Source organism: Fusarium solani (assembly GCF_023522795.1).
Source record: "Fusarium solani strain SB1 chromosome Unknown bctg00000004, whole genome shotgun sequence".
Classification (NCBI taxonomy): domain Eukaryota; kingdom Fungi; phylum Ascomycota; class Sordariomycetes; order Hypocreales; family Nectriaceae; genus Fusarium; species Fusarium solani.
The window spans coordinates 7,216-25,860 of NW_027072152.1; the positions used below are offsets into that span (position 1 = coordinate 7,216).

The window sequence follows — 18,645 nt, forward strand, 5'->3', positions numbered from 1 at the left end:
ATTTAATTAAATAGTTTTATATACTTAGGGGTTAAGAAAAAGTAAAATTTATTTATAATTAATCTCTCTTATAGCTAAGTAGCTTTTAAGGTCTCCTTAATTACTTATTTCTTTTTTCTTATAATAATACTTAATATTTTTATATTATTTAGCCTAGTAATAATAATTATATTTATAGTTTATTAATTAATAATATAAGAATATACTCTTTTATTTAATTAAATAAATTTACTTTTAATAATATATTTTAATTATTATTAAAGTAAGAGTATTATATATCTTATATAAGAGTATTAAATTTATTAAAAAAATAAAATATATTAATTATAGCTAAATTAAATACTTTATAACTTTTCTTATAGATTTTTAAAGAGAGATCTTATATATTTCTTAGTAAAATAAATATAATATAAAATCATAAGAGTAATTAATTAATTAATAATAATAAAGATGTAATTAAAAAAAGAGCCTAAAAGCTATTCCTTTCTTATTAACTATAATAGAAAAGCGATAATTATAGTCAGAGGCATCTTAGCCTCTAACCCTTTTCTATATATAGGAAATTACCTAATGGCCCAAAACGGCTTAGCACCCTTTTCCCCCAACTCAATGTGTACTATGGAAACAAGAAGGTGGATGGCCCCGCTGTAACTTAATCCCGTTCGTCGTGTTCAAGGTGTCTCAAAGATGCCGGGCCGGAATCGGCGAATTCGTTCCTTGTCCGCCCCGGCACCCGAGAGTCCCGTTCCCCGGATGGTCCGGTCGAGCCCCACCATGCGCCGAGGCTCGCTGAAAGTCACTGCACACAGCTCCACGACTCCGCACCCGCAAGTATCCACATAGAGCGAGGCTTTGAAGGCGAGAAGACAGTCATATAAAGACCAAAGGTCAAGAATTGGCAGGTCCCTTGAACGCATAGTAAAAAGGCCTCTCAGAGTTAGTCTACGACGTGTTACAGCATCCATCATCCCAGAAGTACTTACCGTTGTATCACCCCTTCGAAAGCACGCCGCCGTTCATCATCATTTTTGCCGAGGGCAAAATTAGTCAGCAGCCGAGCTTGCAGCCGGGAGGATACAACAAGATCATCAATTGCCCCCCTCCCTTCTCTGGGTGGAAGGCCCTCCATCAAATCCCATCTTGGCATCCCGAATCTGGGGAACTGGGGTAAAGGATTAATACCCCGGATTTCATCATCCAGATACATCTCTTCCCCATAACGTCTGGCCCCATAACCTTCATTTGACCTTCTCCGCCTTGTCACCCCACCCGCTGTCCAGCCTCTCAACCTTCACGTGTTACCACAACAGCATCCGACATTCACAAACATGGACCCTCCTCAACCACCCACAGACAAGACATCGGCCCAAGATTCCGACCCCAAGAAGCCCTCTAGAAAAAATCGAAAGAGGGCTCGCAGGGCTTGTCTCACCTGCCGAGCTCGAAAAGTTCGTTGCGATGTCTCTCAAAAGGGCAGCCCCTGTACAAACTGCCATCTTGACGGAGAGCGTTGCCTTGTTAAGAGGAGGACGTCGAAGTAGTGAGTGCCGGCTGTATCTCAAAGATCCCCCTGCTGACCGACGTCCCAGTCGCAGAGCACATGATGCTCTCCTAAGCGACCCCCAGGCACCTGTCCCGATTGAGGAGGATATGAGCGATGAAGAAGACATTGAAATGATTCTCGGATCTGCATCAGCTACTGACAAGGCCTTTGGTCCCCAAGGAGGGCTGGAACCGATCCCCGGGTTTGCAAGAGCGTCCGAATTCAGTACTCGTATCAACGACATCTCGAAGCCCCCAGGGACTGATTTTTATTGCCAACGACCTAATGCGGCAAACGTGGCGATATCCTCCGAGGTAGTGTATTGCCGATACCCGTTTCTTGGCATCACAGACATACACCGAATCCCCCAGCAGGATGTCAGATTCCTTGAGCTCCAGGGCTGCCTCAAGGTGCCTACACGACCCTTACTCGACGAATTCGTCCAGCAGTATTGTCTGCATGTCCACCCCATCTTACCAGTGGTCAACGAGGGTGACTTCTGGGATCTTTATGACCACGACAGCAGCCAGCCCCCGAGACAGTCTTTCCCTCTGCTGTTATTTCAAGCAATGCTGTTTGCGGCGTCGACATTCGTTTCCAAGTCCACCGTTCGAGCCCTGAGCTACTCGGATAATCGATCATTGCGAACAACCCTCCTGCGACGGACTAAGCTACTATACGATCTTGAAACCGAGTCGTCGCCTCTGGTAATAGCCCAGGCTTCTATCCTGCTTTCCATGGCATCCTTGTCGTCCTCGGGAAAACCAAACACAATATGGCTCAGCTTGGCCATCGAAAACGCCAAGCTCGCGGAGGCACATCTCTACACAAGCCTCAGCGCAGCTTCCCACTTCAAGGAGAGGAACGTCTTGAAAAGGCTGTGGTGGTGCTGCGTTATGCGGGATCGGTCCATGGGCTTGTTGTTGAAACGCCCAATAAATATTACCAGGGAGCAGTTCGATACCGATGAGGATCCCCTCAGCGCGAATGATCTGAGGGACGAACTTCAGCGATCGAAAGTCTACAGTCCATCGACCAAGTGGAAACTTGCCGAGATACTATCCCAATCAGTACAGTTATACATCAAGCTCACCGACGTGTTGATGGTCCTACATCCACCAAGGGGTCGGCACCAGTCAACACAAAAGAGCCGTCTTCATCCCCTATACGAGTGCAAATCCGCCTTGAGAGAATGGAACTCACGGACTTCCTTGAGGCTATCAGACTTGCAGAATAACCCGGATCTCAGAACATCGTCCAAAACTGACCAAGCCAAAGGACAGGACTCGATCATTCTGTATAGGAACTTGATGTACATGTACTACCATACCGCTCGAATCGGCCTCTGTCACCACGAAGCACTTCATTGGGAAGGGAACGAGTTGGGACTCTCGCTGCCCAAGGATTTATCGACTATCTCGGAGACGCAACGGGAATTACAACGCGCCATCTCGGACATAACCGAATGCCACAAGGAGCTACTTCGTTTGGACCTAGCCCAATGGCTCCCATCCTCAGCTATGGGGTTCAGCACCTTGCCGCTTATTCTCAACATCCTCGACACCAAGCTATCCCCGCCCGCCACGGAAGGCGTCCAACAATCCTCAGCCCTGGTCCAACACCGGCTCAACGTCCTTATCGAATTCATGAGAGCCTATTGGGCCCGATACGACGGCGTGGACTGGATCAGCGAGATTGTTCGTCACATCGTTGGCCTTACTCAGCTGAACGGATCGAGAGTGCAACGAAAGACTCCCACTATCAACTGGACGGACATCTTTGCCTTCCAGCCCAGGTCATATCTCCGCTTGGTCTTGGTGTTCGATTTCAGTCTAAAGCAAAGGTCGGTTGGCTCAAGATTCTGACTTCCCAGTCAACCTCAGAGGGTTGTTCTCTGTGAACCTCAACCCTCTGAAAGACCTGGTAGAGGGACGTTACACCAGCCTGCCCCGTTATCAACAACCTAGCCCATCGTCGCCGTTCGACAGCATTTTGCGTGACCAGGTGCTGTTGCATATTCTTGGGATTGATGACTGTCTGGTCAACAGCCTTGAGAATGACATTGCCTTCCACCAATTAACAGACACCAACATGTTTCAGCGTCCAGAGACAGTGGTGAACCCGGGACATCTACTGAACCAGCCGGCCATCGATCTCACGAACGAAATTGATGCTTTGCCTAATGAGCTGGATAACTCTGAAACGTCAACTACCGACTGGGAGGAGAACACCGGGGCAGGTGACTCGGATCGCCTCGTCCTATCAGGCTTGGACAATGAAGGCATGACGGATGAGGGGCTGGCCGATCACCTGCTTGAGGCGATTCCTGGGGATGGCCTAGGAGAAGGTATTTCAAGTGGATGACGATTTAGCATGAATCTGTAACGCCAAGTTCACCCGGAGAACGAGTTGGAAAACGGCACCAGAAAACCATAGACGTCGGCGGTCCTTGATCTAATGGTCATTGATCAAAACCAGCTGATTTGCAACATAGGTTCTATTCTAAATAGGGGCTAGGGATCATTAGGTGCATACCCACTAACTAGAGCTCGAGCGATATAATATCTCCTAATACAAAGATCTTAGTTAGCCACCATCTCTTAATAACTATATATACCTCTCCTCCTATTAGAAAGATAATACAGCTTAGTATTATATAGATAGAGGCCGCTATTAGAGCTCATATAATAAGAAGTAAAATACTTTAAATAATATATAGGCTTAATATCTAATAGCTATGGTTTTTAGTTAAGTTATTTAAGTTAATTATATAATTAATATTATTCTTACACTTTATTTTACCTAAAATAGGGATTAAAATATCTTAATTAATATGTTAATAATTTTAATAATATAAGCTCTATGCCTAAAGCCTAAGGTCTTAATAAGCTTAAATTAATAAGGTTTATCTATATAATTATTAATAGCTTTAATAACGCGCTAAAACTAGCTCTATTTATAGTAAATAGCTTATATCTTAATTAATTAAAGTAATTAAAATCCCCTTTATATAATAGCTCCCCTTTAATATTAACCTTTTAATTATCCTTATAATTCTTAATTACTTAAAGAGGTTAAAATTACTTTTATTATCCTTATAAGAAGAGGTTAAATTATAACTAATAATAATTATAACTAATTAATTAATTAATTTATAATTAGCTAATTAATTAATAATATACTAATAAGATCATAATAGCTATTTTCTATAAAGACCTTTAATTAATAAATTAAGGTAATATAACTAATACCTATTAATATACCTTTTTATATAACTAAGATAACCTTATTAAAAAGGTCTATAAGCTTTATAAGGGTATAAAAAGTACTTATAATAAATTATAAGAAATAATATTATATAGAGTTATTTAAAGTATTATAATAGGTATATAACTTATTAAATAAAAGGTTTAGGTTAAACTTATAATCTTTAGCTATAACCTTTTTCTTTTACTTAGCCTCTTTTTACCTAATTATAATATAAATAATACCTCTATAATATAATAATTCCTATACTATTATTAAGGTTACCTTACTTGCAAGGAGGCCACTAGTTTAAGCCTAGCTAGAGGCCCTTTTCTCTAGCTTATATAACCTTTATAATTATAAAAAGTTATAAGGGCTAGGGATTAAACCCTTAACTAATAAGTTAATTAAGGCCGCTTAGCTATTATATTATTATAGCTATTATTTTATTAATAATTATCATTAAAATTACTATTAATATTATTAATTATTATTATAAGACCCTACTTAGGGTACCTACCTTATAGCTAATTAACCTAAGCCTATATTATATAGCCTAACCTAATATAAGGAGTATATATAATATAATAACTTAACTAAGAGTTATATAACTAGGTATTATATAATTAACTGCTATAAGGCGACTGAATTAAGAAAAATTATATATTTATGCTATAAGGTAAGGCTTAGTAAGGGATATATATAGCTAGAGAGAAAAGTATTATATAACTTAAGATTATATAATAAGGTATATAATAGCTAATTAATTTATTAAGTTAATTTATTAATTAAACTTAGCTAGCGAGGGGTTTTAGAGCTAATAAGAGGTAATTTTAAGTCTAACTAAGGTTTTTTTATTTTCTTAATTAAAGTAATTTTCCCTAAGTAAAAAATAGCGCCTTATTATTAAAATTACTAAGACTTAATTAAAATAATATAATCCCTTTTATAAGGGTTATAATATATTAAATTATTATATTATTAATAATTAATTTAATTTTATTAAAGAAAAGCTTTTTTTATTTAAGGCTCTTAAAAAGAAACTAAAGAAATATAAGTATTTTACTTAAAAGAAAATTAATTTTTTTAATAGCTTAAGAGATAATAATAATATATACTTATATAAGGCATAGCTTATAACTCTTATTATTAATATTAATACCTTTTATAATATTAAATAAAAAGATTAAAAAAGTCTTATTATAGCTAGCTAGGATCTAGCTATATAGCTATAAGTATAATTATATTAGGAAATAGAGGTTATTAGTATTATAGGTTTTAGAGGGATTAGTTCTTAGAGTTAGTATTAGAGTTTTATAAACCTAAAAAGTATTAGCGCTAAGGCTTAGCGCTGGACTTAATAGTAAATAAAAATCTATAAGTTTAATTAATTAAATTTATTTAATTAAATATATAATATATATATCTTAGCTTATATAAATATATAAATAATAATAATTTTAATAGTAATTTTAATAATAAATAATTAATATATATATTATATATATAAATATTAAGTTTTCTTTTTTTAGGATTAAAACTTATATAATAATTATTATATTTTTATATATTATTAATAATTTTTTTATTTATATTTTTAAGAAAGCGATTTTATAACTTAATAATTATAAGAATATTTCTTATTTTAAAAAGATTAATATTAATAAATTAACTCTAAGTATTAATATTAATTTATTATAACTTTTATCTTTTTATTATAATAACTTAGCCTTTAATTATATTATCTTATATATTAAGAAGTTATTTATATATAATACTTATAAGTAAATTATCTTAGGCCTAACTTTTAAAGGTTACTTTTCTTAATAATAATACCTTATTAATAATAATAATAATTTCTTAATTAATAATTTATTTAATAATAATTAAATATATTTTTATTTATTTATTTAATTTTTTATCTTCTTATTATATTATTCTTTCTCTTAGCTAAGGCCTATTAATTTTATAAGCTTTTAATCTTATTAAGAAAAAAGATAATAGCCTCTTAGCGCTTTTTAGCTCTATAAATTAGCTTTAATTAATTAAATAAGTCTTTATTATTATAAATAAAAGATTAAGCTTATATTTCTTTTATATTAAATATATAATATATTTTATATTTTTTATTTATTTACTTAATATTTTATTTTTTAATACTTTAATTTTTATTATTTCTTTTAAGCTTTAATTTATTTATTTTTATTAAAAGTATATAATTATATATTATTTTTATTAAGGCCTTTAAGGCTAATAGCTTAATACTTTAGCTTTTTATTTCTTTATTTAAGCTTTAATTTAAGGGATTTAATAAAAATATTATATAATTATATATTTCTTTTTTTATTTATTAAATAACTTTTAATTTCTTTTTTATTATAAGTTTACTAAGGTATATTTTAAACTAAGTTAAGTATAAGATTATTTAAATATATTTAATAAAAAAACTATTATTAAGCTATTAATAATATACTTATTTAAAGAAATATATTTTATTTTAAGTATTTTATTTTAATTTCTTACCTTATTTAATAATTATATATATTTATATAATAAAGCTTTATATTTAATTAAATTAATTTTATCTTAATAAAATATATAAGTTATTAATTATTATTTTAAATAATAACCTTAGCTAAGATTATTATTAAGTCTTAGTAAGTAATTAGTTATATAAGATTAATTTTAATAAAAAATAATAAATACTTTATAAAAATACTTTTTTTAATAACTTATAAAAAAATAAAAAGCTTTATTTAAATAATTAATATAATAACTATATTTTATTTATTTACTCTTTAAGTAATTATTTCTTTAAATAGCCTTATAATAAATACTTAAGAGCTCTTTTAGCTATTTATATTATAAATAAAACTAATATTAATCGCTATAAAAAGTATATTTTCTTTAGACCTTTAATATATATTATACCTAAGGGTATAATTTTTAATTTAAAATAAATATTATAAGACTTAATAAATAGCTTTATAATATTAAAGGCCTAGGTTTTAATTAAACTATATAACTTAACTTATAATAAAAATAATATTTAGCTAAGTTATTATTATAATATATATAATTATATTTATTTTTCTTTGGTATAAATTAATAATTCTTAGAGATATTAATATATTATATAAAAAGTGTTTTTTTATATTATTAAGATAATTATCTTAAAGTAGAATATAATATTAAAGTAAAAATAATTTATTATATTAATATAAATAGCTTAAAAGAGTTATAATTAATAGCTTTCTTAGTTTTATATAACTTTTATCTTTAAGAATTAATAAAGGGTTTTTTCCCTTAAGGTAATATAATTTTTATATATTTTAAGTTAATATTATTATATTTTTTTATATATTTTTAAAAATAAAAAATATAATTATTTATATAAGAATATAAAATAATATTATTAATTATTTAATAATAACTTTTAATTAAAACTTTTTTTATATTATTATTTAGGATTTGTTTCTTAAAGTAATATTATTTTAATATAAAGAATTTCTTTAATTTATATAAAGCCTTTTAAAGCTTTAATATTATACTTAGCTTTTAATATCTTTTTAATATCTTTATAAAGATATTTTTATTAAATAAAATATATATAAAGGTATTAATTATATTATATTATAATATCTTATAATTAAAGGAATTATTAATAAGTATTAAGGTTTTAAATAATATACTTATAAATATAATTATATATATATCTTAATTATCTATTATTTATTAATTTTTATAAATTATAAGATACATTTTAACCTTAATAAATTTATTATATTTATTTAATTTATATATATATACTTAGTAATACCCTAAGACCTTTTAATCTTATAGTATTAGCCTTAAGACTTTTATTTATAAATTTAATTATTTATAGCTTTAAAAATATACCTTTTTAGCCTTATAAATTATATCTTAATATAAATAACTCTTTATATTTATATATAAGTTAAGAAAGTATTTTAATAACCTTTAATATATATTAATATTAACTTATTTTTTATTCATAAATATAATACTTTATATATTATTTTTAAGGGCTTTTTATATAATTATATTTAAAAAATAAATTATATATTTTCTTAATTATAATAAATTAAGATTAATTAAGCCTTTAAGTATTTTTTAATAAGTATTTTTATAATATTATAAGGATTAAAGAGTCTTTAAGAGAAATATAATATTAAAAAAAAAGTTTAAATATATTTTATTAAGAATATTTTTATTATTTTTATATATATTCTTTTTATTATATCTTTTTATATTTATATTAATAGCCTAAATATAAATAAATATTATTATTAAGAAATTAAATAATATAAGAAAACTTTCAATTTTATTAATATATATTCTCTTAATTTAAGAGGTCTTTTTTTATATAATTCTTTTATTAATTTTAAAAAAAAATCTTAAATTTCTTTTTATTTATTATATTTCAATTTATGAATTTTATTTAATATTTTATTTAAGACTTATATAGCTTATTAACTTAATATCTTTTATATTATTATAAGCTTTTAGATTTATTTTTAAATTATTTTAAAGTTTCTTTTTAAAAAGATTATTTTTAAAAGACTTAATTTAGCATTTAAAAAATTATTTCTTATTAAATATAATATCTTAGGTTATAATTATTTCTTTATAAAATAGATTTTATATATAAAATAAATTACTTAAGGTATAATTAATAAGAAATCTATTTTATTCTTAAATAGCTTATTTTTATATATAGTTTTATTATAGCTAAGTATTAGCTATTAAGATATATACCTTATAGCTAAATACTTATAGATATAAAAGGTTTAATTTTAATATATTTTTAAAGTATTATTAAAAATATAAGATTGTATAAAATAAATGTTTTTTTTAAAATTAAAAATATATAATTATATAAATATATTATTATTTTTATTATTTTTAACTAAAGGTATTTAAAAAGCTAGTTTTTATTTTTATTATTTTATTTTTTTAAATAATAATTACTTTAATCTTTTTAGCTTTATTATTTTATACTTAGGTATTTAATATAAAAGACTTATAATATATTTTTTTCTATTAGAAGTAAATAATTACTTAAAGGTAAATTTTTATAATTTTATTATTATATTTAAAGATTTTTATTTTTAAAAAATATTAAACCTCTAAGAGCTTTATAAATTTTTTATTACTAAGAAAATAATACTTATATAATAATTAATAATATAATAATCCTATAAGTAACCTAAGGTTTTATTTATAAATATTTAAATAAAAGTATAATTATTATAGCCTTAAGTTATTAAGTAAAAGTTTATAATAATATATTTCTCTTAGTTTTATCTTTTTTAATAATTCTCTAAAAGCTATTTAGTTTATTTATTAAGTCTTAGTTATATTATATATATTATAATTAATTATAATAATTATCTTTAAGCTTTAAGCTTTATATAATTTTCTTTTAATATTTTTTAATATACTTATAAGGTATTAAAAAATATCTAATCTTAAGTACCTTAGGTATTAATATTATATATAAAAGTCTTTCTTAAGTAATCTTTATATTATATAGTTTATATATTTATATTTTACCTTAAGAGAGAAATATATTATTTTATTAATTATAAATATAACTTAATTAAATTAACTTAATTAAATTATTTCTTAATATTTTAAGACTTATTATTTATAGACTTTTTTTATTTCTTTAAGAGAATTATTATATATTTTTTAAGGTAATTTTTATTAAGCTTTATATCTTATTAAAAATCTTATTTTTTTAATTTAATAAGAAAAATAAAACTTTTTATAAAATTAATATATAAAATAATATCTTAGAGCTTTAGCCTTTATATTAAATTATTAAGTATTTTAAAGGTAATAATTATATCTTTATAGCTATTTATTAATATTTAATTTAGTTTTAATTAAAAGAAATTTCTTATTAAAATATTTTATAGGCTTTTAAGCCTTAAGGTAGCTCTAAAGATAAATAATATAGCCCTAGAGTTAAGTAATATATTATCTCTTAAAAGGTAATACTTAGTAATTAATAAGATTACCTCTTAATTATAAGAGCTTATAAGTTATAATTAAGTTAACTTTTTTTATTTAATTTTTTATATTTAATTAATTAAATTATTAATATTAATATTAAAAAAGATTTTTTTTTTTAAAAATTTTTAAAATATATTTAATTTATATTTTTATATTTCTTTTTTTAAAAAATATATTATAATAATTAATTAAGTAATATAAATAATTATATATTAAGTATATTAATTATATATTTTTATTTTTAATTTCTTAGGTTTTTTTTTTTATTTTCTTAAAGTTTTTTTAAGATAACTTTTTTATTATTTAAGTTTAAAAGCCTTTTTTAAGTTATTTTTATTAATTATTATAAAGATATTATATATTATTTTTTTTCTTTTTAAAGATTCTTTAAGGTTATTAAAGGCTTATCTTATATTTATAAGTATAAGGGCTATTATAAGTTTATTTTTCTATAATATCTTTTTTATTATATTATAAATATATATTTATAACTTAAAAAGTAATAAATAAAATACTTTAAAAAAGTCTAAGAATTATTAATATATTTTTTTAATTTCTTAAAACCTTATATTTTTTATCTTATTAATTATATTATATTATCTTATAATTTATTTATTAAGGGCTTAATAAAAGCTTAAGTAATTTTAATAAGGCTTTATTAAATAATTCTTATATTAATAACTTTTTTTTATTATTTTCTTTTTTTTTATATTAAATATTATTAAGTTTTTTTTTTTTTTAATTAATGTATTTATATTTATCTTTAATTATATAAAAATAAGTTATTTTTAAATAATATAATAAAGCTTTAATAAGTATTATATTATAATAATATTAATAAATTTATATTAATAAAATATTTAATATCTTTTTATTTTATATTATAAATAAGATTTATTATTTAAGTAATATACTAGTATAATAAAAAATAATTTCTTTTATATTTTTCTTTAATATTTCTTATATTAATAATATTAATATAATATCTATAAGATATTAATATACTTTTTAGATATTAAGTATATTTATATATTATCTTATAAATTAAATAATATTAAAAAATACTTAAGGTTTTTAATTTACTTTTTATAATATACTTTAATATAAATTTTCTATTTATTTATTATTTTTATATATTTTTATATTATTTATATATATTATTTTCTTAAGGTATTTTAATATTATTTTTATTTTTATTATAAAATTAAAAATTTTTTTTTTCTTATAATTTTTTATTTATTTCTTATAATTATTATTATTATACTTAAGCTTTATATATTTTTTATTAATTTCTTTTTATATTCTTATTTAATTTAATAAGTATTATTATTATTTAATTTAATATATTATTTTAATTATTAAGGCTTATTAATATATTTATATATTTATTACTTATAAGTCTTAGTATACTTTTATAATACCTTAGGCTAATATTATAAGCATAAGTTATAATTATCTTATATAGAATTCTTTTATTAATAATTCCTTTAATATATAATAAAAGATATATAAGGTAATATAATATTATATCTTATAACTTAGTTTTTATAATTAAAGCCTTTTTTTATACCTTTTTTTAAAGTTTATTTACTTAATTAATATTAAAAGTAACTATTAATTTTAATTTATTAATTTTATTATTTCTTTTTATTATAAGGCTATTAAGGTTATTATTATTAATTTTCTAATTTATTTATTAATATATTTAAGTATTTTAATTATATATTATAATAAAATACTTATAATCTTTTTTATATAATTTACCTTTAATAAAAGTTCTTATTAATATAAATTAATAAGGTATAATTAATAATGTTTTAAAGGTTTAATAAGTTTATAAAGTTATTTTTTTATAATATTTATTTATTTTATATTTCTTCTTAAAATAATAATAATATTTAATATTATAAAAGTCTTATTAAGTGATTTTTTATTTTATAAGGCTTAGGTTTATATTATATAAGGTCTTTCTTTATAGTAATTATTATTTTTTATACTTATCTTTTTATTATTAATATAAATTTAAGAAATAAAAATTTAAGCTTATTTCTCTTAGCTTATTTTATTTTAATAGCTTTTTTTTATACCTTTTATATTATTATTTATTAATTTTAATAATTTTAATAATATACTTATTAAGGTTATTAAGTTTATTAGCTTTATAGAATTTATTTTTAATCTTAGGCTTTAATTTTTTATATAAGATTTCTATAAAACATTTATTTTTAAACTTTATTTTAAAAGTAAGTTATTTAAACTAAGCTATATAAGTAATATATAACTTATTTTAAGTAAGCTTAAATAATTATATAATAACTTATTATTTTTATAAATAAATTTAAATATATCTTTAATAATAATTTTAAAGTTTTTTTAATTAAAAAGAATATTAATAATATCTTAATTTTAATTAACTTATTTATTTAATAAATAATTACTTATAATAAGTTTTATTTATATTATAATAATACTTTTTAAAAGTCATTTTATAAATAAGACTTATATTATATTATTTAATAATTTTTTTTTAAAAAAATATAAAATATTATATATAATATATAAAAAATATAATAATATTCTTAATATTTTTATTAAAAGATATTAATTTAAGAGATTTAATAACTTTATTAATATCTCTTATAAATATAATTAATAAAAGTATTATTTATTATAATAATTATTAATTAATCTAAGCTTAAAATTCATTTATAAAAGCTTATAGCTATTAAACCTTTATAATTATCTTAGTAATTCCTAGTAGTATATTATTAATTAATAATTAATTATTAAAATATTTTTTTTATATATTAATACTAATATAATATTATTTAAGGTAATATAAATAATTCTTTAAATAAAAGCTATTAATATATAATAATTATATAAGTCTTAAGAAAATATATAAATTATATTAATTTCTATTTATATAAGGGATATTAATATTATCTTAAATAAAATATAACTTATACCTAATAATATACTTAAGAGGTATTAAATATTACTAAGTTATATTAATAACTTAGGTAATTATTATATAAGAAAATAAAAGAAATATATCTTATATATCTTAGAAAATAAGGTAAATTATAATAAATTATAACTTATAAGGCTAAAACTGTTTTAATCTTATTTAATAAATTAAAGGAAATTATAGCTTATAAGGTATAATTTACCTTAATATATTTATAATTAATAAGGTAATATAAGTCTCTCTTATTATATAGCCTAAAGGTCTCTTTACGTTATAATAATTATAAAGAAATTACTTTAAGTATTATTAAATATAATTACTAAGAATACTAATCTTATAAGTTTTATAAGTAAATAAAGAAATTTAAAATAAATAAAATATTTTATTTTAAGTAAATAAATAAAGGTTTGTATAATAATAAAATTATATATTAATAAATAATAATTTTAAAATACCTTATAGATTTGAATTTTAAGTTTATAAGCTTTACTTTAAGTAAATTATAATTAATAATTAATCTTAAAAAGCTAAGATAAAAAATATATAACTTAAATAATAATAAATTACCTTAAAATTCTCTTAAATCTAAAAGTTAAATTAATATCTTAAGAATAAAATATATTTTAAGTATTATATTTAATAATATTACTTAATTAAATATCTTTTTATTTTTTTATTAACTTTAAGGCTCTTATAATAATAATAATTTAATTTTTTAAGAAACCTAGGGTTAATAAGGTATAAACTTAGGCTGTATAAGTAAATTATTTATATTATATTAAATCCTTATATAAAAAAACCTTAGGCTAAATAACCCCTAATAACCCCTATAATATATAATAGGATTAATTTATATAAAGAAGTAATAATTATAAGTCTTATCTTCTTAACTAATATTACCTTTTATAAATTAAGCATAGTAATATAAAGTAAGAATATTATTAGATTTACTATATAAAACCGAGGAGGGGGAATATAAATAGCTCTGTGATTAGAGGCTAAATATATTAAATTAAGCCCTATATAATAGCTCTAAGGGTAATTATATGCCTTTAATATTAGGCTAAGTAATCTCTAGATTATTAATATATTAAGCCTAATTAGGTAAATTATATTATAGCTGAAAAAAAAAAAGAAATTCCCTTAAGAATAATAATATAAAGTAATATATATAAGTTTAAGGAAAAGCTTAATTTATTAATAATTAAGAGTCTTATATATAAATTAATAATTATTAATTAAAATATTAAATAAAAAAGTATTTATTAATTTCTCTTTAAATAATAATAATAAATATATATATAAAATTAGCCTTTAAGAATAATTAAATTACTTAATTTAATATTATAAAAATAAAAATATAAAATTAAGATCTATAAGTTTATATTAATTTATTGATTAAAAATAAGCTTAGTCTTATATTAAATCTTTTATAAAGCTAATTATATAAAATATTAAAAAAAAAAAGCCTAAAGATTAAGGTAATAATTATTAATAAAATCTTCTTAATATAAGGCTTAAATATTATTTTTAAAAAAGAAAAATTTATTTCTTAAGGCTAAGATAAAAAATAATTAAAAAGCTAATAAAATATTAGACCTCTTAGTAATTAATCTCTAGACTTATAACTTTTTATAAACCTTTTATAAATATTTTTTATTTAAATATAAAAACTTTAAGAAAAAAATTATAAAGGTTTAAGATTAAGTCCTTAAGATAATTAATAAGCCTTTTATTTATTATTATTATTTAGCTAATAATATACTTATAAATTAAGTAAAATTCTTATATAAAGAATTCTTTTTAATTATAATAAATAAAAGGCTTAAAGGATATATAAGAATTACTTAATAAAATCTTATTAAAGCTATTTAATCTCTTATTAAGCTCTTAATAAATAAATTATAAAGTAATATAATATAATTAATAAAATAAGAGATATAAACTTTTAAGAAATTAAAGAAATAAATTAATAATTCTTAGACCTTTTTAAAGTATTTTATTTATTACTCTTTAAATTATAAATCTTTATTTATAGTATAATAAAAAAGAATAAAATAAAAAAAAATAAACTTATAAAAGTTTATATAATTATAAATATAAAATAAGGCCTTAATAACCTTAGAGAATACTTAAAAAAAAAGAAAATAATATATAATACCTTTATAAGAGCTAATAAAGATAACTTAAAAGAGGCTTTTAAACTTAGATAATAAAAAGGCTATCTTAAGGGAATTTTAAAAAGGTAAAAAAAAGCTTAAGAAACTAAAGATAAAAGTATATAATTAATATACTTAATATATAATTATTTATATTTCTTAAGAAAAGATATAAAAAATATAAATTAAATATATTTTAAGAAAGATTAATATAAAAAAAGATTTTTCTTAATATTAATAGGCTTATTAATTAAATATAAAAGATTAAATTAAAAAGGTTAACCTAATTATAACTTATTAGCTCTTAAAATTAAGAGATAATTTTATTAGCTATTAAGTATTACCCTTTAAGAAATAATATATTACTTAACTCTAAGGCTATATTATATATTTTTAGAGATACCTTAAGGCTTAAAAACTTATAAATTACCTTAATAAAACATTTCTTTTAATTAAAACTAAATTAAATATTAATAAATAGCTATAAAGATATTATTATTATCTTAAGAAAAGCTAATATCTTAATAAAAAAACTAAAGCTCTAAGATATTATTTTATATCTTAATTTTATTATAAATCTTATTTTTTTTATTAAATTAAGAAAATAAGACTTTTAATAAAATATAAAATTAAATAAAAATTACTTAAAAATAATAAATAATAAGTCTTAAAATATTAAGAAATAACTTAATAAAATTAATTTAATTAAGCTATATTTATATTAATAAAATAATATTATTTTTCTTAACATAAAATATAAATATATAACTTATATAATATAAAAGTTACTTAAAAGAAACTCTCTTATATAATATAAATACTTAAGGTACTTAAAATAAAATATTTTTTAATACCTTATAATTACCTTAAAAGATATTAAATTAAGGTTAAATTATTATATACCTTAGTTATATAGGTCCTTTATATAATAAATCTAGCTTTATAATAATTAGATTTAATAGCTTTTAGATAAAATTAACTTAGTTTTTAAATTATTTTTAATATATCTTTTTTATACTTATAACTTATATTTATTATAACCTTCTAGCTATTAGAATTAGCCCTTATTTAATTACTTTTAGTAATACTTAGGTCTTTTATTTCTCTAAGAGACCTATAAGAATTAATAATAATTAATACTTCTTTTAATTTAACTTATATTTTATTTAATAAAACTAATATTAAAAATAAGTAAAATATTAAAAGAAAGCCCTAATATTTTTTTCTTAAAATTAATATATATTATATTTTTATCCCTTACGCTAAGCTAAATAAATCTAATAATCTCTATAATAACTCTAAGCTTATTAAGGTAAGACTTTTTTAAATAAGTATTATATTAAATTATTATTAAAGCCTTAATAAAAGTAAAGCTTATAAAGGCTAATTTTAATTATTTATATTAAATATAAGTATTTCTTTTATAAAACCTAATTTTTAAATATTAAAAATAAACCCTTATTAACCTAATAATACTTAAGGACCTTATAGAGCTTTCTAATTAAAAAATAAATAAATCTAATACCTTTTATAGAGATATAATATTAATTATTAAATTATTTCTATATTATTAAAATATTATAAATTTATATCTTATTAAGATAGCCTAAGAAAAAGCGAAAAAGATTATTAAAAAAGCTAGAAATAAGAGAGCTTTATTATTAAATAATAAACTCTTAATTTATACTTTATTAATAAATATAACCCTTAAGCTATTAAAAATAATAATAAGACTATTAAATTTAATATTCTCTTAAGAAAAAAAAATCTAAGGAATTAATAATACCCTTAGCCCTAGGGAAATAAAAAACCTTAAATTAATTAGTATTATTAGACCTAGTATAAAGCTATAGTTTTAATACTTTTAATATTAAATTCTTTATTATAAAAGATATATTAGCTTTGTATTTCTTATTAAATTTAATATTAAGGAGGTAAAATTAAATTAATATTTATTAATTATATAATTAATAAGGGCTATAATTAAATTTAGATTTAATTCTTTTAGATATAATATTTACTATAAATTAGCTATATTTAAACTAAGAGGGCTATATAGCCTAATTCTAATTAAAGGTAATAAATTAAATAAAAATAAGATTATAAAAATCTTATAATATAATTAAGTAAATCTTAATTCTAAATAAAATAAAATAAAAATAAATACTTATTAGCGCTCTTTAATAACCTATTATATACTTAAATGAATTAAGTAAAGCTATAAACTTAAGCTTAAAAGTATAAAATTAATTAATTTATAAATAGACCTAGCTATAATATAATATTACTTAGCCTTTTTATAACTAGTATAAAATTTACTACTATAACTATAAATACTAAGACCTCTTTAAAGAATATAATATTTAGCTTTATTATTATTAATATTATTATAATCTAATAATTAAAAATAATAATAAGATTAAAATAGGCCTTACTTATAAGTATTATACTTAATACTTTAAATTATATAATTACTTAAATTATAATATATCTTATATATAATAATAGCCTTAATATTACTTTATTAAGAATTATTATAAAAAAGGTATTAATTATAATAATTAGCCTTTATTAAGAATTATTATAAAAAAGGTAAAATAAATAGCCCTAGTTAATAAATCACCGCGAGAATAATTAGCTTTATTTATATTAAGACTAATCTCTATAAGAATAATATATATAGG

At 20.8% G+C, this 18,645-nt stretch overlaps 1 protein-coding gene across 1 annotated transcript; it reads left to right on the forward strand.

Annotated features, from left to right (window-relative positions):
• Positions 1 to 1,328: 1,328 nt before the first annotated feature.
• On the forward strand, positions 1,329 to 3,979 carry MRS44_007061 (uncharacterized protein; the record flags this gene model as incomplete). Its single annotated transcript, XM_065620379.1, has 4 exons — positions 1,329 to 1,540; positions 1,590 to 3,338; positions 3,382 to 3,890; positions 3,936 to 3,979. The coding sequence occupies 4 exons, from the start codon at positions 1,329 to 1,331 to the stop codon at positions 3,977 to 3,979; spliced, it is 2,514 nt and encodes an 837-aa protein (XP_065476451.1).
• Between the last annotated feature and the right edge of the window lie 14,666 nt (positions 3,980 to 18,645).